At 51.7% G+C, this 20,927-nt stretch overlaps 3 protein-coding genes across 4 annotated transcripts in view; 2 read left to right on the top strand and 1 right to left on the bottom strand.

The window, feature by feature from the left end:
- LOC147982402 (uncharacterized) overlaps window positions 1-20,927 on the bottom strand; it is a 139,214-nt gene that overhangs the window by 6,348 nt on the left and 111,939 nt on the right. The window contains exon 2 of the mRNA XM_087516293.1: window positions 805-1,710. Coding sequence (XP_087372419.1) covers window positions 805-1,710 — 906 coding nt within the window. The remainder of the gene's footprint in view (window positions 1-804; window positions 1,711-20,927) is intronic.
- LOC125529325 (uncharacterized) lies at window positions 4,618-6,637 on the top strand. 2 transcript variants are annotated; one of them, XM_048693737.2, is made up of 5 exons: window positions 4,618-5,147; window positions 5,233-5,406; window positions 5,700-5,897; window positions 6,149-6,217; window positions 6,299-6,637. In XM_048693737.2, the coding sequence occupies exons 1-4, from the start codon at window positions 4,716-4,718 to the stop codon at window positions 6,158-6,160; spliced, it is 816 nt and encodes a 271-aa protein (XP_048549694.2). In that variant the 5' UTR covers window positions 4,618-4,715; the 3' UTR covers window positions 6,161-6,217; window positions 6,299-6,637. The 2 variants fall into 2 exon arrangements, with proteins under 2 accessions (XP_048549694.2, XP_048549695.2); XM_048693738.2 differs by having other exon boundaries at window positions 4,619-5,147; window positions 6,139-6,217.
- On the top strand, window positions 7,565-9,145 carry LOC147982405 (uncharacterized). The gene is made up of 2 exons (XM_087514384.1): window positions 7,565-7,765; window positions 8,313-9,145. Exons 1-2 carry the CDS (start codon window positions 7,622-7,624, stop codon window positions 9,051-9,053), a joined length of 885 nt encoding a protein of 294 aa, XP_087370510.1. The 5' UTR covers window positions 7,565-7,621; the 3' UTR covers window positions 9,054-9,145.

Raw genomic sequence — 20,927 nt, 5'->3', positions numbered from 1 at the left:
GGAAAATAAAAAAGAGCCTAGACTCAATGGAAAATTTCCTTTGGTGTCAACCAAATGACATCTTGTTTCCTATTCCTACTCATAGGATTTGAGATACATGTCATCTCATTTCCTACAAGATTCCTATTCTATGATAATCCTATCCTATGAACCAAAAGAGGCCTTAAGGATTTCATGAATGGAATATTGTGCTTTTTTTGTGACGAAACAAAACATTATACTTTTGTATAATCAATTTGATTCACATGAATATAATTGTATCTGATGCATGAGATGATTACAACTCATTCAAGTAGGGATAGATAAAGCATATAGCCACCTCCAAGATTGCCATAATGCTAAAAACGTATGCATAAACTTAGCAACTACAGTAGATTTTTAGATGACCAGTTATTTATTAGTACATCGATTAGACGCTTTTGTCTTTGTTTCCTCACAAAAGAGATGCTTGTCTGTGCATTGCAATTTGCAAGTAGAGAGGCTCCGAAATCTTGCCTACTTTTCTTCGCAATTATTTGGTTAAATCTTGCATCCGGAAATTGATATAAGATGTTTTTTTCTCTGCAATAATTTTCTACTTTGTTAGACGTGCGTTGCACGTGCCAGCTTACTAGTAGAAAAACAAAAGCACAAACAAAACCAAGACGTGAGATATACCTTTCTTGGGAGGAAGACATCAAATATATAGACATGGTAAAATAAACAACATTGACTTGAGTCATGTAACAGTAGAAGCAATGCTCAATCCCATCCAGTTCTGCAAAACAAACCAAGAAAGACACGTATCAGGATGGCTGGCTATACCTTATGGTACCAAGACGAGAAACAAAGAACGCTGGCCAATCCATCTCCAAGGGCACAACATTGGGCGTGTTGATGTGGCACATGCGAGGCCAATCCACCACCTCCTCCATTACCCCGGTCGAGAGGTTGCCGGTGTACACGCGTCCGCGCCTGTCCTTCGCGATCAATTTACCATACTTCTCTCCCACAATGTATAACCTTTCTTGAGTCTCTTTTCTAGGCTGTATTAGCTCGATCGTCCCAGTGCGGAGCCATTCTGAGGCAGTACGCACGCTCTGTTGGTCCTCCCGTCGTTTCCATATCTCTATATGGGAACCTTGCCATTGCATGTGTAGCACCGAGAGCGTGCCATCGGTGGCTGAGCAAAGGCACGGGTAATCTACTTCGGTCATCATCGGGACGGGGAGCCTCGTGAAGGAGACATGGCCGTTCTGGGCGTTCACTCCAACAAGGCAGAAACATTGTGCCGTCTCGTTACGAAATAGCCAGTGCGCGGTGCCGTGGCGCACGATGGCATCACTTTGACAGAACGACCCGGAGGCATTGGCATCTATGGTAGCACCAAAGGACACCGTGCGCATGGCGCTCCAGCTCGGTTCGTCGGACGAGAACGTGTTAAGGTAGAACTTGAGGTCGTCCTTGCAGCTGACGGTGATGACCATCACTTTGAAGAGCGGCGAATTGCCCCGTGGTTCCTCGTCGTCGCCGGTCACGATGGCGCAGCCGCTACGCTCTCCAGCAGGGGAGGCAGGGGAGAGAGACGCCAGACCTAACTGTATAGGAAGGAGAACGTCGCATGTGCCGGTGAGCAGGTTGCACACCGCCAGGTGGACGACGCTCCAACTTGTGTCCTTGGGGGCGAGGCGCGCGAGCAGGAGACCGCGACTGGAGAAGAGCGGCACCGCGTGGTATAATAGGTCTCCAGAGACGCCGGGAACGAAGGAGCCGAGGGCACGGCGGCGGCCTGGACCCAGCTCGGACCGCGGCGTCGGGACGAGCACCTTGGACCCTTGATAACGGCCCCGATCCTTGATGAACAATCCGGCCAAGGATGGGCGCTCGTGCTCCGGCCACCTGCGCCGGAGGAAGGATGGATCGATGACGAGGCCGCGCAGTCGCTTGCACGCGGCGGCGCAGCGGAAGAGGTCCGCCGCGTCGTTCAGTCGGAGCAGGATCTCGAAGAGGACGTCGTTTGGGAGCGAGGCCGCCATTGCCGCCGCCGATCTGATGCGAGTAGTTTGCGTACGACTTGAGGTGCTGATTTGCATAGGGTTTCCAAACATAGCACACGTCTGTACTCCGTAATTTCGAAATCGTCCTGAACACGACATCTAATCCAATTGCATGCCGTTCTAAAAAAATAAAAAAAATTCCAGTTGCATGTCCGCGTAAGAGCAACTCCAACGCGTCGATCCAAATTGTCCACGCGGGTCTGTTTAGGTTGAGACGGACACAAAAGTCAGCCCAATGTATCAACTCAAACGAACGCACGTCTGCTTTTTGTTTGCCGCCGGGCTTGCCTTTGCCTCCCTCGCCTTCATCAAAGGCAAGGCCGGCGGCTTCCGTAAAACGGTGGCGCCGATCAAGAAGAAGGAGTTGACAGACGCCTAACGGGCCATGCAGTCGGCCAAGAGAAAGGGCCGGAGGCAGGTGCAGGCCGGGCAAGCTCGAAGCCGCGTCAGCCGCTGCCCTGGCCGCCGCCGCACAACAAGAGGAAAACAAAGCCCTCCTCGGTGCGGCAACAAGGGAGGCCCTACTCTACCTAGGGTTAAACCTAGGCCAGCACAGGCTCATTGCTGTCGCTGAGCACCGCTAGCTGGCCTTTCCTCGTCCGCCACTGCCAGAGTTGCCGCGCACATCCACCACACCGCAGACGCCCGACTTCCATCCCTAGCCGCAAGCCTCCCGTTTCTCCGGGGACTACTCGCGTGGAGGTGAGCGTGGTCGCGCAGGCCACACCCACGCCCATGGCCATCGACCTCAATGCCACACATGTGGTTGGTGGATCATCCACCAAGGGCAGAGGAAACGCCCGCGGGAGATCATGAATGTAGACTTGGGTACGGTGTCCCCGAGAAAGAGGCCTTGGTTCGAGAAGATACAGACCGGCATGATCTAGTTCAATAATGAATGATCTATGGCGGAGAGCGCCATCTATTTTTTGTATGCAGGCACAACGATCGAGATGGCGTGGTTGAACTCCCTCCCTTTTTTGTATGCTGGCATGTGTGTCGGTCACTGTCAAGTACACTAGCAAGAACTCTGGGCGATGCAATGGCCGCTGGAATGGCGCCGGCATGAACTGACATGTTTTTTTAGGCTGGCATGTATGCCGCCCACTGGCATGGCACCAACATGAACTCTGAGCGATGGCATGGTCTATGATCGCGGGCCTTTTTAAAATTCATATTGTTTTTTGCGCGGACGAGAATTGGGTCGGCTGGTTGGGCGCAAGGCTGACCCAAACACATAAGGGGGCGGACGAGCCGACCCAAACGGATACGACTCGTTGAAGTCGCTCTAGGATGAAACACACACATATCGCGACATGCATGCAAACTATACCTTTTTTATTGAGGAAATGCCATCATGGCTACCTTTAATTATTTGGCAAAATCGCCTCATTGTTCACTAAGGAGTTTACAAGAAGAACCGGGGGTTCATCAACCCAACTACAAGAAACATCATTTTCATAAGAAAATTTAGCTAAATTGTGCACAACTTCATTTGCTTCCCTTCGGCAATGTGTGAACTCAAGATTCCCGATCGTTCTAGCTACGCTTCACATTCTCTCTTGGCCTGAACATGCATTAACAACCTCTAAAGGCGTGTTCAGGAGCCCTGCCGCTTCTCAACTCCCCAACTCCACGTGAGGGGTGTAGCTGAACAGTCCAAATCCCGGCTATGGGCGAGAGAAGCTGGCTAAACTTGGAGTGTAATTTCTGAGGGAGCCGTGGAGCTGGGAAACTCGAGCCGAAACACCAAAGCAGGAGGTGTCAAGAATTTACATGTGATGCCACCGCTAAGTAAGTTAAGTTGCGTACAGTGGGTTCGCTCGTACCAAATATTGCAAGTATGTGCCACCTCTAAGCCAGTTTCTTCTCCACCCGTCAAAAAAAGCTAGTTTCTTCTCCAGAGCCGCTACTTCTCCTGGGTAGGTGGGCTGGCGGCTTGTTTCATTGACCAGAACGAGAAGCTACTCTACCGAACGATTTGTAACTCCCAAGATTTTTAACAGAAGTTGGCTGCTGGTTTTGGGCCGAGGAGTTTAAAGTTGTGGAGAGTTACCGAACAGGCTCTAAAGCATCTGATTCAATTTGTATGGACGTATAACTGAGATTAGCAGACTAGTCATATATTCCTATGTTTTCTCAAAGAAAAAAGTCATATATTTCTATGTCAAAAAAACCGAGACAGTGAACATCTACTTACTGACAACGCTGCACTGAAATGACATTGGAAGGCCGGTACCCACCCGATTGTTGATGAACACATACGTGATCGTGGACAAAATGGGACGTCCATTCAATTTTTGTGGCTCGAAATGCCCGTACTTTAGAAGATCAGTTTGGTTAGTTGGCTTGACTCCGAAGACTTGCCCAGATATATAGGAAGAAAATGTTTGACATAAAGAAAACTTCGACTCATTCGAGTTAGCTGCCATTCAGCATGAATGGTGGGCTATATATCAAAAACAATGAACAACCGATGGAACTAAGCAAAAAGACAAGGAAGCAAACCAAACATTTGGTCGGCAAAAGAAGAAGAATAAGAGCAAATTCAACATTCATATGCGTCCACGTGTCACGGTCTCTACCAAAAATTATGACACAATGTGTGTACCCGTAGCAAAAGGCCACTAGGCAGGCGGCAGGTGGAGGAGTCAAAGGCGGAAGCTTTGCCTGCCGGCCATGGCCATGCCGTCCACCGCGTCTTGCTGCTTCGCCTCCTCCTCCCCCCATGTCCGGCCCAGCCTCCGCCTCCTCCTGACCCACACCACCATCACCTCGAGCCCCCCGCGCATCCGCCTCGTCTCCCGTAACCCCCTCCGGCGCTCCTTCTCGTCCTCCGAGCCGGCGCCCGGTGTCGCCGGCGACGAGGGGGGATATGTGGACAGGGAGGTAGAGGAGGACCGGGACGAGCGGTACGGGTTCGAGATGGAGGTGCGGAAGCTGCCGGGGAAGAAGAACCGGCGGCTGGTGCGCGCGCGGGTGCGGGTCGGCGCGCCGCTCCAGGCCGTCTGGGCCACGCTCACCGACTACGAGGGCCTCGCCGGATTCATCCCCGGCCTCTCCGAGTGCCGCCTCCTCCACCAGGACAAAGCCTTCGCCCGCCTCTACCAGGTTTCCCCTCTCCTCTCGCCCAAGCAATTCGTCGAGCAGGTCGTGTGCGATGGTCTGACGCATGATATGCTTGGTTTCTCTGCAGGTCGGGGAGCAGGATCTGGCGCTGGGGTTCAAGTTCAACGCCAAGGGCACCATCGACTGCTACGAGGGAGAGATGGAGCTGCTCCCGGAGTCCCGGGCGCGCCGCCGGGAGATCGACTTCAACATGGTCGACGGCGATTTCAAGGTCTTCCAGGGCAAATGGTCTGTCCAGGAGGTAACATGATCCTACCCTGTTGGTCATTCTCAGAATTCAGATTCCCAAATCAATGTTGCCGAGTCAGAATTGGTATGCTGCCATGATGCCAGGCAAGGAGATGAGCCAAATTGATAGCCTAGTAGAAGCCTAGATTCATTGTTGCTCTGGAATAAGCAATTTTACTTCATAGCATTTCACCTGAATTCATCAAGCTACTGTATCTTTGTCAATGAATCATGCCAAGCAGCCTAGGGTTGCATTAATCTAAAAACACAGCTACGTAATCTTGTCCGCAATTCGATACCGTGTAGGTCGATGGTGCCACTGACGAAGGTGCAGGAATTTCAGCGGGGCAGGAATCTCAGACTACACTTTCATATGTGGTGGAGCTGGAGCCTAAGCTCTGGGTTCCGGTTCGGCTACTGGAAGGGAGGATCTGCAAGGAGATCAAAACCAACCTTATTTGTATCCGAGAAGAAGCAGAGAGGGTCCAAAGGTTACTGGACGAGGTAATTGTGACAATCGCAGCTGCTCAACCTTTTGTCTTGCATGTGCAAGGCATTTCATTACGTCAAATGTCATTCAATATATCATCTACCTACAATACTAGAATCTTAATAACCGATGCAAACATTTTGGACGAAATGTGTACTTTCCTACTCCACTTATATTTTTCCTTCTTGGAACCACATCATCTTTTTCATACACTGTTGCCCCATCGTTTTTCATTTCAATCTCATGTGTTTTCAGTGGTAACTAGGATGAATCCTGAAGGCTTTCTTTACAATGCCGTTCTGGATTATAGTTCCATGTACGCTCCTTAACAGAGGTATGTTCAGCCCGACTTCAGTTATGTTGTTTGATCCTTGTGATTGAAGTGCCATGAGTCTGATGGGTGTCAGTCTCACAGGGAATCAGGTAAACAAAAATCAGCATGCTTCTTGCATCAAGGTGTTGTGGAAGGGCCCCCAGTTGTGTTGACATGGCTGGATAACGAATGGAGGGACCTCACCTTAACCGAGTCTTGCAGTTTAGGATTTGTTTTTGCTACTTAATTGAAGAGTGGGCAACTCAGCATACATAATTTTGTTAGAAGATGTTGGCGGGATGGTTGACTGTAATGCATAGGCAGCAAACAATGTCCAGTTGTTTTTGTTGTAGTGTCATCTCTGATATGATTCTACATGTATGCAAATTCATTCTGTAATATAAATATATAATACACCGGACTAGGCTTTTTCTTTCTTTATTTTCTTTTCATTTTGTCATGCAATTTAGCCTTAAAATTTACTCCCTCCGTTCCTAAATATTTGTCTTTTTAGAGATTTCAAATAGACTACCACATACGGATGTATATAGACATATTTTAGAGTGCAGATTCACTCATTTTGCTCCGTATGTAGTCATTTGTTGAAATCTCTATAAAGACAAATATTTAGGAACGGAGGGAGTATATATTTCTTTGTTTGTGTAACTTTTGTTGTTCCATGTGGCTTTTTCTTCGGTCTGGCTGTAATGCCTCTCCTCAGATCAAGAAAAGAAAAGTAACTAATCAGACTTCAGAGTGAGATGCCACAACGAGGTGACAATGACGAGTCCTGTGGAGGCCGGGGAGCAAGATCTGGTGCTGGGGCGCAAGTTCAATGCCAAGGGCACCATAGACTGCTACGAGAGGTGCTCCTGGAGTCCCGAGCGTGCTGCCGGGAGATCGCCTTCAACATTGTTGACGGTGATTTCAAGGTCTTCGAGGACAATGGTCTGGCCATGGGGTAACATGATCATACCCTGTCCTTGTTGCTCTTGCTCATAATTCAGATTCCCAAATCGGTGTTGCTGAGTTGAATTATACTACTATGACGCGAGCCAAATTGATAGCCTAGTGGAAGCCTAGGTTCATTGTTATCCTGTAATAAGCAATTTGACTTAAAAGCAGGATCACCTGATTTCATAGAGCAGCCCAGGGTGTATCTGTGTCAACGAACCATGTCTAGCAACCCAGGGTGTTAAACAGGAACATGTTTCATTGTTACTATATTGCTAGTGCTGTAGGATTCTAGATGCACTATGTTTGGTCAACTGATGTTTCTGGAAGTTCATGGATCATGGTATAATTGATGGCCCAGCATGACTCTGAAACTCATCTAAGTAATCTGGTTCGCACTTTGATCCCGTGTAGGTCGATGCTACTACTGACGAAGGTGGGGAAGTTCCGATTAGCCAGGAATTTCAGACTATGCTTTCTTATGTGGTGGAGCTGGAGCCTAAGCTCTGGGTTCCAGTTAGGCTACTGGAGGGAAGGATCTGCAAAGAGATCAAAACCAACCTTGTTTGTATCAGAGAAGAAGCAGAGAGGGTCCAAAGATTACAGGGGCGCGAGGTAACCGAAATAAACCGAGCTGTTCGATTTTCTTGTTCCAGCAGTCACGTAATGTCATCTACTATATACTAGTATGTATGCAACGGAGTGACTCTGATCAAAAGGGGAAAAAGTCGGAAGTCCAATTTGGCATTCCACCAGTGCCTCCGTCCGCCAAAGGCTCCGGCTCCGGTGGTTCGTGGCCGGAGCCGTCGCAGGAACGAGAGACGCTGTATCCTTTCTGCCAGTCGTCCAGCACAACAGGTGCCGCCGTCGCCGAGCGAATTCGATCAAGGCCTCAATAACTAATTGCTGTCTTGGGGAGCACGTAGTGCATATGCTGATGGAATCCGGAGGGAACTCCCGACCCAACTCGTGTGCGTGTCCGATTCAGGATTGGAGGGCAACTCCCAATCCGACTCGTATACGGTATACCTAGTGCTACACGTGAGAACATGCATGCATGCTCTATATATACTTGGCGAATCGATCAGGACGCATACAACCATCTTCTTTCATTATTTCGACCCTTATTTCTCGAGTCATACGCCTGCCTGCCGCCGCACAGGGATCATCATCATCGTCGCCACCTTCGGGTCCAGCCTTTGCTAGCTGCTTCCAAATGGCGCGTCAGCCGCCACACAAGGACGAAATGCCCTACCACTTCGACTCGCAAGGCATCGGCATCAAAGCCACCGTCACCGTACGAGCAGCCACGGTGGAGGCGTGGATATCGCGCGTGTGGACAAACTTCCTCCGGGACGCCGACGAGAAGCTCGTCGGCCTAGACACCGAGTTCACCAACCCCGTCTTCGGGAAGAGGCAGAAGGACCTGCCCAATGAACAGAAGCAACGCGCCGCCGTGCTCCAGCTCTGCGTCGCCGACGAGTGCCTGGTGTACCACATCGTGCACGCGAGGCACGTACCGGCAATGCTGAGGAGGTTTCTCGCCGACAAGGACATCGTCTTCTGTGGAGCCGGGATCAGCCAGGACCAGGAGATGCTGGCCTACTACGGGCTCAACATCGCGTCTTCCTTCGACCTGCAGCAGCGTGTCGAGATTCCAAAGAACGTCTGCAGCAAGCCTACGCCGTCGTTGATTGATTTGGCAAACTACCTGCTGGGAAGGAAGCTCAGCAAGGACGGGGAGTGCGAGAAGTTAAGGAGGTCGGGATGGGGTGTGTTCCCGTTGACCTTTGAGCGGATCAGATATGCCGCGGTTGACGCTCGGCTCAGCTTCGAGGTCGCTAGGAGGCACTTCCGATCTGCTTGCTACGATCGCCCTGGCGACCGCTTCAATTTAGCTTGATTAGATGAAGTAGCAGGCTTCGATTTCTTTTAGTAGTAATAATGTGAATTTTGTGTATGATCACCCCAGTTTGTTTTATTTCCCCTTATATATGGTTCTAATATTCAGTGTTAGTATGTGTTTTAGTTATTTGGCTTCATTGTCATCTGTGATTGATGGTGGTGCTTTTATTGAGCCCCCCCTCCTACTCGCTCTTTGTTTTTGGAACGAAGGCTCAAGAAGAGCCAGACTTTGAATTAACAAAGCCATCAACCGGCCAAGATTACAGAGAATACACCGACAAACCGCATAAAGAAAAGAAAAGAAAACACGGCAAAGATACAAAGGCGTTGGGAGACAGCTCACATAGCACACAACCCGTTAGATACCGGATCAACGTGAAGCTAATAGCTAGGAGATGCTAGGGACCTCTTGCACACACGCAACCATGGGGAAGGAAACTGCCAGTTCAGGGCAAGGAAACGACGACGATGAGAGGCATGCCATTGCCAGAACACCAGGGACTTGTGGAGAACACAATTAGACAGTTCCATCGTCAAAGGAGGCCCCTGCCTCCTTGCCTGGCTCAAAAGGCGCCGCACCATTGAGCGATGGACTAGTTCACCCTAGAAACTGCCTAAATGGCACCCAAGGCAGCCACAGGAGCGGAACCAGGCGTTCCTCACTTGTCGACAGCGACTCACCTAGAGCCAAGCAGCCCCAAAACCGAAGATCGGGCGAGAAAGAGGGTGAGCTGCCAGGATGAAGGGCAACAACAAGGGCCAAGACCAAAACTCAGAAGCTCTGGCACCCTCGGCGAGCTGGGGAGGGAACCATCGGAGGAGGGGAACCCTATCCCCTCCCTTCCAAGAGATCCACGGCACCGGAGGCCCTCACAACAGCCGCACGAAGAGCACCACCATAACTGAACCCCGCACCAGGGAAGGCATGGCTGCCGCTGGAGACTTGCTGCTGCCGCCGCCGCACACCAAACCGCACCACACCGAAGCCCACCGCCCACTTGTTCCCAAAAACAGCGTCTTCAAGAAGATTACGGCGCCTGGGGCGTCGCCGCTATCCAACAAAGTTTGGGTTTTCACCCGGGAAGCAAGGAGGCATGGGATGGGGAGGACAGGACCTGACCGGCACCTCCAAGGAGGTGAGCGGCGCCCGCGGGCGTCGCCGCCTTCGCGCCAGCAAGGCTGGCTAGGGGTTTCCCCCGGTCCTGGAACCCCACCATCCGCTCCCACCCACCGAAACCAGCCCCCCCAAGCCGTAGCAGGCCGGATCTGGAGGGGGGAGGAGCACGCCGCAAGAGAGTTGGTGTGGAGGCGGCCAGATCTGACGCTGCGGAAGCCGGAGCCGTCGCCGCGCCCAAATCCGCATCCTCCGGAGGTCTCATCGTCCGCACGGTCAAGACTGCAGGCCCACGCTCGCGCCACCAGAAGCCGAAGGGCTGGAGGCGCCACACCAGTCGGGGCCGCCGCCCCAAATCCCGCAGCCCCCCGCAAGCGAGGCGAGGCAGCGAGGACCCCGCCGCCACCATCATTAGCAGCACACCAAGCTTGACCGGCGGCTGCCTCCGGTGGCGGCGAGGGAATATCAAGGAGGGGGGAGGTGCGGCGGAGGGATTAGGTTTCGCCCCTTGTCGGTGTCAAAACCGGCGGATCTCGGGTAGGGGGTCCCGAACTGTGCGTCTAGGCGGATGGTAACAGGAGGCGGGGGACACGATGTTTTACCCAGGTTCGGGCCCTCTTGATGGAGGTAATACCCTATGTCCTGCTTGATTGTTCTTGATAATATGAGTAGTACAAGAGTAGATCTACCACGAGATCAGAGAGGCTAAACCCTAGAAGCTAGCCTATGTTATGATTGTATGTTGTCCTACGGACTAAAACCCTCCGGTTTATATAGACACCAGAGGAGGCTAGGGTTACACAAGGTCGGTTACAAAGGAGGAGATATGCATATCCGTATTGCCTAGCTTGCCTTCCACGCCAAGTAGAGTCCCATCCGGACACGGGACGAAGTTTTCAATATCGTATCTTCATAGTCCAACAGTCCAACCAAAGGATATAGTCCGGCTGTCCGGAGACCCCCTAATCCAGGACTCCCTCAGTAGCCCCTGAACCAGGCTTCAATGACGATGAGTCCGACGCGCAGTGTTGTCTTCGGCATTGCAAGGCGGGTTCCTCCTTCGAATACACCACGGAAGAGTTTGAATACAAGGATAGTGTCCGAACCTGCAAAATAAGTTCCACATACCATCGTAGAGAGAATAATATTTCCACAAATCTAATCTGCTGATACGTTTTGGCAGCATGACATCACGCCACGGCCCGGTAATTATTTGAACCATTTTTCTTTAACCAGCCCCGCACGTAACGCGAGGCGGTTTCTTGACACGTCTTGTCAAAGCAGAGATCGTGTTCCCCTTATCACGGGATTCTCATTAATACGAACATGAGTAACCCAACCGTGCCTGTTGGTTTGACTCCTAGATCTTAGGTAAGTCTCGAACGGCCACGAGGAGGACGCCTGATATTCTCCCCCTTTATAAAGGGACAAGGCTTTTTCTTTTTCCCTCCCGTGCTCAATCGAATCCTTCCCCCGCCTCGAGTTCTAACACCCAAAGCCCAGGTCAGGTGCTTCGGACCTTCAATCATGTCCGGATCCAGCCTTCAAGGCCGATGGATGCCACGGAGGAGGACAATCAAGAAGTTGAGGGAGGCCAGATATCTGACCGCCGAAATTTCGCATAGGCTGCCTGCCCGAGGGCAGGTCGTCCCTACTCCTGAACCCAACGAGAGCGTTGTGTTCGTCTCCCACTTCCTCCGAGGACTAGGCCTCGCTCTGGATCCCTTTGTTAGGGGTCTTATGTTCTATTACGAGCTAGATTTTCACGATCTGGCCCCGGATTCCCTTCTTCACATCTCGTCATTTATTGTCGTTTGTGAGGCCTTCCTCCGCATTACCCCCCACTTCGGCCTGTGGCTCAAGACCTTCGATGTGAAGCCGAAGACGGTCGAGGGGCAGCACGCAGCGTGCGGAGGTGCTCTAATAAGAAAAATTGCTGACGCTCCATGGCCAAAGGGTTCCTTTCCAGAGGTGTCCGTATTGTGGCAACGGGAGTGGTTTTACGTCGGTGCTCCCCGAAGTGCCAAGTGGGTAGCTGCCCCCCACCTTTCGCTCGGGCCCTCCACCACAACTGATGTCATGGATCAGCAGGGGGCTGAGCTGGGGTCCAGCCAAGGACGTGCCAATACTGCAGAGCCGTATCCGAGATCTCTTCGAGGGAGATTTCAGTCTGGTTATGGTAATGCAAGTTATGTTGGTTCTTCGAGTCCAGCCTTGCAAACGCCGGCCCCTCTGCATGTGGGAATTCAACCCGGAAGGACCGCGCACCATTCAGAATTTCCTCGGCATGACGCATGAGGAGATGTACAAATCGTTCTTCGGACCCCAAATAGAGTGTCCGGACACTACCGAGGACGTGGGCCTGAGCTGCAACCGCCCCGCTGCCCAAGTAAGTATTCCCATGGACGAACACATTGTCCTTTTATTTATCATGACATCATTCTGAAGAATCGCTCTTTGACCAGGACTGGATAACAAAGGCGAAGATGATCCGGTGTTCGGCCCCCCTTCCTGAAGGCTTGGGTAATCTGGTGCTGGAAAAGATGCTCGAGCCAGCACCTTGTCTAGTGCCCTCAAAGGAAGATGAAGGGGGGAATAAAGAGGGCGAAAGCGGGCCTCCATCGCTACCTATTCCAATCGAGGGAATGAGCGCCTCCGCGAGGGAGGATAACCAAGGGGAAGAATCTGACATTCTCTCTCCCCGGGGAAGGAAGAGGGACTACCTCTGAAGATCCGGAAACTAAGGTTTCCAAACGGGAGAAGAAATCTCCGCCAGAGGGTCCTGACTCGGAGGGTATTCTTGCCTCACAATGTCCGCGCGGGGATCAGCCCTCTATCGAGCTGTAAGTAATCAAAAGTACTTAATAGTGAGGATATCCTACCTTACTTCCGAAGACAATAGCCGATGCTTGTAAATTATAGTCCGGACCGCAGCCCTTCTCGACAGAGTTCATCTTCGAGGGATCTTCTTCCGGAGATGATGGAGAGCGAAACGCCTCCCCCGGACTCCCCAGCTCAAGAAGCGGGCGACCTTGATGTGTCGTCGCGAAGGGTATCTCCGGATCCAATATCGCCAGAGGATGACCCTTTGGCTGCCCGGCATCCCCAGTATCCGGCTCCTGAGAAGAGCGACAACAAGGGTCCGTACTTGTTGGGGAACGTAGTAATTTCAAAATTTTCCTAGGCACACGCAAGATCATGGTGATGCATAGCAACGAGAGGGGAGAGTGTTGTCTACGTACCCTCGTAGACCGGAAGCGGAAGCGTTAGCACAACGCGATTGATGTACTCGTACGTCTTCACGGCCCGACCGATCAAGCACCGAAACTACGGCACCTCCGAGTTCTAGCACACGTTCAGCTCGATGACGATCCCCGAACTCCGATCCAGCAAAGTGTCGGGGATGAGTTCCGTCAGCACGACGGCGTGGTGACGATCTTGATGTTTTACCGTCACAGGGCTTCGCCTAAGCACCGCTACAATATTATCGAGGACTATGGTGGAGGGGGGCACTGCACACGGCTAAGAGATCAATGATCAACTGTTGTGTCTATGGGGTGCCCCCCTGCCCCCGTAAGGAGTGGAGGAGGGGGCCGGCCAAGGAGGGTGGCGCGCCCTAGGGGGGAGTCCTACTCCTAGGACTCCTCTTTTTCCTATTAAGAGTGGGAGAGGGAAGGAAGAGGAAGGAGGGAGGAAGGAAAGGGGGGGCGGCCCCCCTCCCAATTCGGATTGGGCTTGGGGGGGGCGCCCCCTCCCTTGCTCCTTTCCCCTCCTTTCCACTAAGGCCCAATAAGGCCCATATACCTCCCGGGGGGTTCCGATAACCTCCCGGTGATCCGGTATTGTCCTAATCTCACCCGGAACCTTTCCGGTGTCCAAATATAGTCGTCCAATATATCGATCTTTATGTCTCGACCATTTCGAGACTCCTCGTCAAGTCTGTGATCACATCCGGGACTCCGAACAACCTTCGATACATCAAAATATATAAACTCATAACGAAACTGTCATCGTAACGTTAAGCGTGCGGACCCTACGGGTTTGAGAATAATGTAGACATGACCGAGACACGTCTCCGGTCAATAACCAATAGCGGAACCTGGATGCTCATATTGGCTCCTACATATTCTACGAAGATCTTTATCGGTTAGACCGCATAACAACATACGTTTGTTCCCTTTGTCATCGGTATGTTACTTGCCCGAGATTCGATCGTCGGTATCTCAATACCTAGTTCAATCTCGTTACCGGCAAGTCTCTTTACTCGTTCTGTAATACATCATCTTGCAACTAACTTATTAGTTGCATTGCTTGCAAGGCTTAAGTGATGTGCATTACCGAGAGGGCCCAGAGATACCTCTCCGACAATCGGAGTGACAAATCCTAATCTGGAAATACGCCAACCCAACATGTACCTTTGGAGACACCTGTAGAGCACCTTTATAATCACCCAGTTACTTTGTGATGTTTGGTAGCACACAAAGTGTTGGGGATATGACTATTTGTGTAAGCCATCCAGGAGGGGCCGGGTTACGCAAATAGAGGTTCATTAGAAGCCCAAGACCAAGGCATGAAGATGGCGGTTCACTAAAAGGTTTAAAGGCCCACAGGCGACTCTGAGGCCCGTAAAGATAAACCGCCATGATGGTATAACTTGTACTGTAAGGTAGAAGTAACTAGTCGCCGAGCCGGACACTGTTTATGAGCCGGCCGGGACTCCGTAGGCCGCAGGGCGTCAACCCGTGTATATAAGGGGACGACCCGCCAGCGGCTTAGGGCAAGAAACAACTAATCGAGAGCCAGGCATAGCGTATTTCGCTCCCTGGTCATCGAAACCTCAAGCAATTCCAACCCAACTAGACGTAGGCCTTCCTTCACCGTAAGGGGCTGAACTAGTATAAACCTCGCGTGTCCTTGTCCCGATTAACCCCTTTAAGCTTCCTATAGTTGCGATGGCTCCACGACTAAGTCCTTGCAAAAGGACATCTGCCGTGACAATTCCACGATAGTTGGCGCCCACCGTGGGGCCAGCGCACGGTGGATTTGAGTTCTTGAAGGGCAGCTTCGAAGGGCTCAAGGGATACGCAGTTGGCCGGATGACCAAGAGTCATCGCGGCAAGATCTACATCGACGACGAAGGCTGGGGCCCCGACGCCGGCTCAATTGAGTACGGGTACCGGGTCCCCTTTGGCAGAATTCACGTCTTCATCGGCCGGATTGGTGAGCCGGGCCCTGAGTCGGACAGCTGCACCGACCTCGTCGAGACGGCTCAGCGTGCAAAACCCGCCCAAGCTCAACCCGTCGTGAAGCGTGCCTTTGTGGGTTGCATCCACGGAGGTGAACTTCCTGAAGGATCTGAAGGTGATGGTGAGCCGGCCGTCCTCTCTGACGGTGATTCGTCCGCCGGCTCAACAGATTCGCTGTATCAAGTTCAAGATGGTGTGCTTGGGGGCTGTTCCGATGGCAGCACTATTCCGGACCCCTCAAAGTCGCCAAACTGGGCAGGAGTCTTCATGGCTGGTACTTAACCCGGCCAAAATTCTATGGCCTTAGCGGCGATAACGTCCGGGTTAGGAGCAGCCGGGGCAGGAGGCCCTGTGCGCTCACCAGCTCAGGTGCTGATGGATCTCATGGATAAACTTACGGCCTTGTTAACTGCTACAGTCGTCCCTCCGAACCAATCTGAGCATGAGGAAGAGGTGGCACAGGTTCACGATGAGATCGCCCGGGCCAAGGAAACCTTAGCAGCTGAAGATACTAGATTAGCGACAGAGCGGGCGGCTTTGGACAAACGGGCGCAGCAACTTCAGGTAGAGGCCTTTCAGCTCACATTGAGCTTGAACGCATCTAATGAGGTAATGAGGAGGAGACATCAGAAAACTCAGTCCCATTTACCTCAGAGTTATGATCCTCGGAATCTTTTTGCTACACCCGGGCTGGCCCAAGTAACCCGCCAGGTGCAAATCAGTTTATGACATCCGGAGCGGGAAGGCCCAGTCTAGCCTCCGGTGACGGCGCCTCTTCATGGCAATATGGCACCGCCCCATTACGTACCAATACCACAGGGTCACTTCTCCAACCCCATGGAGAACTTAATCGCAACTTCAGCACGTTTGGCGGCTCTCCCAGTAGATGGTGATGATCCGACAGCGGTGGAAACCCAGAGGATCAGGGAACTTGTCCAAACAGCCCTGGCTCGGCAAGAGACCTACTCCTACAGCCGGGACAGGATTCACTCAACTCCTCCGCCCTGGTTAGCTCCGCCTTGTCAAAACTGGAGCCCGAGTTACAGTAGACACATGGAGTCAGAGGCCTTGTCAAGCAGCGCTCAGCGCCGAAACCAGCCCGGCGGGTATAACCCGGTTCAGGATCGGATACGTCAGGAGGACGAGCGGGCGGCTCAACTAGCGGCTCAGCTAGCAGCCCAACAGGACTCACCGGCTTACCCGATGACTTCCGTTGAGGCGGGTGTTGCTACTAGAACCGGAGGAGTTCCTTGTCTGGTACCGGCTCTACGTAATGTACGTCTGCCCAAGGATTTTAAGGGACCTCGAAAGGTGCCGAATTATACGGCCGATTTACAGCCTGGGGCGTGGATTGAAAGTTACGAGATGGCCATGGAGCTGCTGGAGGTTAGTGATAAAGTGATGGCTAAATACTTCACCATGATGTTGGACGGAACGGCCCGTTCCTGGTTAAAGGGTTTGCCACCCAATTCCATTAGTTCATGGGCGGAGCTAAAGGCCCGTTTCATCCAGAACTTCAAGGACACTTGCAAGCAGTCTATGTCGATTGTGGACCTGACAAATTGTAAGCAGGAGGAAGGTGAATCTACGACTCATTGGGTGTGTCGGGTCAAAGATATAATACATTCGTCTGACAAGATGGATGCCGGCTCAGCAGTTCTCATGCTGGAGAAGAATTGCCGCTTTGAGCCTCTGAGACAGAAACTGGGGCGCCTTAAGCGTGATTGCAACGATATGGGGACGCTGATGGCGGCTTTAGTCAACTATGCCGATTCTGATAGTACCAAGGATCCCGTGTCTGATGAGGAAAAGACAGGGAAGGGAAAGAAGAACGGTAATGGAAAGGGTCAGCAACATAACCCGGCGAGTCAAGGAGGCAATAATCGTAAGGCGGACGGTAACCCGGAATTTGTGGCCAATGCACAGGGTAACAATCAGAAGCGCAAGGGAAAGCCACCCCCTCGGTTTGGCGGGTCAGGTCCGTCTCTTGAGCAACTACTCAATGAGCCCTACCCGAAACACGGCACCCGGGAACGACCAGCGACTCATTTATGGAAGGATTGCGCAATCATGAAGGCTTTTAAGAATTCTAATATGTTTGATGGCAATCAAGGCCCAGGTGGCGGCTCAGGAGCTGGCGGCTTTCATGGCCCGGGCGGCAGTTTAGGATCCGGTTTTCAGGGAAGCCAGGGTGGTTATAATCAACAGCAGTCTGGTCAAGGAGGTCAGCAGCAGCAGCAGTCGGGTTATCAGAGTCATCCAAAACAGCTAAACAGTGGACAGTATCACGTGTTCACCACAAGTTTGTGTAAACGTGATCAGAAAGTTCATAAGAGGGCTGTGAATTCTGTTGAGCCGGCAGTCCCTCGTTACTTGAGGTGGTCGGAACAGCCTATTGTCTGGAGCAGGGAGGATCACCCTCCCCGGGTTGATAATCCGGGTCAACTGGCCCTGGTGGTGGCACCGTAGGTTGGTGGTTATAAATTTACTATGGTGCTCATGGATGGAGGGAGCAGCATCAACATCCTCTATTACGAGACCTTTTGGCGCATGGGCTTAACTGAGAAGAATTTAAAGACTTCCAACACCGTCTTCCATGGAGTGGTGCCTGGTAAGTCGGCGTATCCTGTGGGTAAGATTGAACTAGAGGTGGCTTTTGGAGACGAGCATGATTCTAGGGCGGAAAGGTTAACTTTTGAAGTGGTCAAAATCAAGAGTCCGTATCACGCTTTGTTCGGGCGGCCGGCTTATGCCAAGTTCATGGCGCGGTCGTGTTATGTTTATTTACAGCTCAAGATGCCGGGTTACAAGGGTACCATCACTGTACATGGAAGCCGAAAGGTGGCCCTGGAATGCGAAGAAGGCGATGCGGCTTATGCCGAGTCTGTCTATGCAGCAGAGGAGCTCAAATTTTATCAAGATAACGTTGACCCGGCGGATATGACCTCCCTCAAGAAGCCGACTACGGAGCATGACCCGGCCATGAAGTTTAAATCGGCTGCAGAGACTAAGCTTGTTGATTTTACTCCGGGTGATTCGTCTAAGCAGTTCAGCATCAGTGCCAACCTGGATCCTAAATAGGAAAGCGCGCTCATCGAGTTCATCCGTGAGAACCGGGACATCTTTGCATGGAAGCCTTCTGACATGCCGGGTGTACCGAGAGGACTCACTGAGCACACTGTTAATATTGATCCGAAGTATAAGCCGGCCAGGCAGTTTCTGCGGCGATTCAATGAAGAACGACGAAAAGCTATAGGAGAAGAGGTCGCCCGGCTCTTGGCGGCTGGGTTCATTGTCGAAGTGTTTCACCCGGAGTGGTTGGCTAACCCGGTGCTCGTGCTCAAGAAGAACAGCACCTGGCGGATGTGTGTGGATTACACAGACTTAAATAAGGCTTGTCCGGCTGGTCCTTTCGCTCTCCCCCGTATTGATCAAATCATTGATGCTACGGCGGGTTGTGCGCGTTTGAGCTTTTTGGATGCTCACTCTGGTTATCATCAGATCAAGATGGCAGTTAAGGACCAGGAGAAGACGGCTTTCATCACCCCGTTTGGAGCCTTCTGCTATGTGTCTATGCCTTTTGGGCTCAAGAGTGCCCAGGCGACTTATCAACGGTGTGTACAGAATTGTCTCCACAATCAGATTGGGTGCAATGTTCATGCTTATGTGGATGACATAGTGGTGAAATCCAGAGAGGCGGAAACCTTGATATCTGATCTTAGAGAAACCTTTGACAATCTCCGGGTTTACAAAATGATGCTTAACCCGGAGAAGTGTGTATTTGGTGTGCCTGCAGGCAAGCTTTTGGGATTCTTGGTCTCAAACAGGGGCATCGAGGCTAATCCGGAGAAGATCAAGGCAATCACTTCTTTGGCTAAACCGGCATGTATCAATGATGTTCAGCGATTGGCGGGTCGTGTTGCCGCTTTAAGCCGGTTAGGTGAGAAGGCCCTAACGCTGTACCAACTGATGAAGAAGGCAAACACCTTTATCTGGAGTAATGCTGCTAATGCTGCTTTTGAGGATTTGAAGAGGCAGTTATCTGAGCCGCCAGTTCTTGCGGCTCCCATTGACAAAGAGCCTTTGCTGTTATATGTGGCTGCTAATTCACGAGCCGTCAGTGTGGCAATTGTGGTAGAGCGCAAGGAGGCTGGTAAGGAACATCCGGTTCAACGGCCGGTTTATTATGTCAGTGAGGTACTCATCGAGTCAAAACAAAGATATCCTCATTGGCAGAAACTTGTTTATGGGGTGTTCATGGCAAGCCGGAAGCTGAAGCAATACTTGCAAGGTCACCCTATCACTATGGTAAGTTCTGCCCCCTTGGGAGACATTATTCAGAACAGAGAGGCTACAGGACGAGTCGCCAAGTGGGCCATCGAGCTCGGGCCTCATGGTCTGAAGTACGTACCACGCACTGCCATTAAGTCTCAAGCTTTGGTGGATTTCATCAATGACTGGACAGAGCTACAGGCACCTGAGGAGAAGCCCGATAACACTTATTGGACTATTCACTTTGATGGGTCCAGACAGTTGGAAGGCTCGGGGGCTAGAGTCGTGTTAACTTCCCCTCGAGGTGACAAATTTTGTTATGTGCTCCGGCTTATGTTTCCTTGTACTAACAATGCAGCTGAGTATGAGGCCCTACTCCATGGTCTCCGGATGGCCAAAGAGATGAACTTGAGCCGGGTAAGATGCTTGGGAGACTCAGACCTTGTGGCTCAATAGGTGTCAGGCAAGTGGGACTCTAAAGATCCCCTTATGGCGGCTTACCGTCATGAAGTGTGGCTGGACATTTCAAGGGTTATCTGGTGGAACACATTGATCGAAGGAAGAATGAGGCGACTGATGCCTTAAGCCGGCTGGGGTCTCAGCGTAAGCCGGTGCCGCCTAACACCTTTCTTGATGTTTTGCATAATCCTTCTGTTAAGTTACCTACAGAGGAAGATCGGGCAATACCAGACCCGGAGGCACAGCTGGTGGCGGCTCTCCACGTTATCCCGGATTGGACAGTGCCTTATTTGGCTTACATGACCCGGGGAGAGTTGCCTGAAGATGAGACCTTGGCAAGACAAATCGCCCGGCGGTCCAAGTCCATGACAATTGTCAATGGCGAGTTACATCATTGCAGCGTCACTGGAGCGTTTCAACGTTGCGTATCACCTACAGAGGGTCAGGAGATCCTTCGTGAGATTCATGAAGGCGATTGTGGTCATCACGCCGGCTCAAAATCTCTTGTGGCCAAAGCTTTCCGTCATGGGTTTTATTGGCTGACGGCTCATGCTGATGCAGAAGACCTGGTCAGTAAATGTGATGGATGTCAGAAATTCTCATGACGAGCCCATGTGCTGGCTCAAGAATTGAGGATGATTCCAATTACTTGGCCGTTTGCAGTCTGGGGGCTTGATATGGTCGGGCCTTTCAAAAGGTCTAAGGATAAAAAGACGCACCTCTTGGTGGCGGTTGACAAGTTCACAAAGTGGGTGGAGGCGGAGCCAGTCAGTAAGTGTGA

The sequence above is a fragment of the Triticum urartu genome, chromosome 3A (assembly GCF_056163025.1).
Source record: "Triticum urartu cultivar PI428250 chromosome 3A, HENAU_Tu73, whole genome shotgun sequence".
Classification (NCBI taxonomy): Eukaryota; Viridiplantae; Streptophyta; class Magnoliopsida; order Poales; family Poaceae; genus Triticum; species Triticum urartu.
Note: the sequence above shows the minus strand (reverse complement) of the source record. Positions and strands in the feature narration are given on the sequence as shown.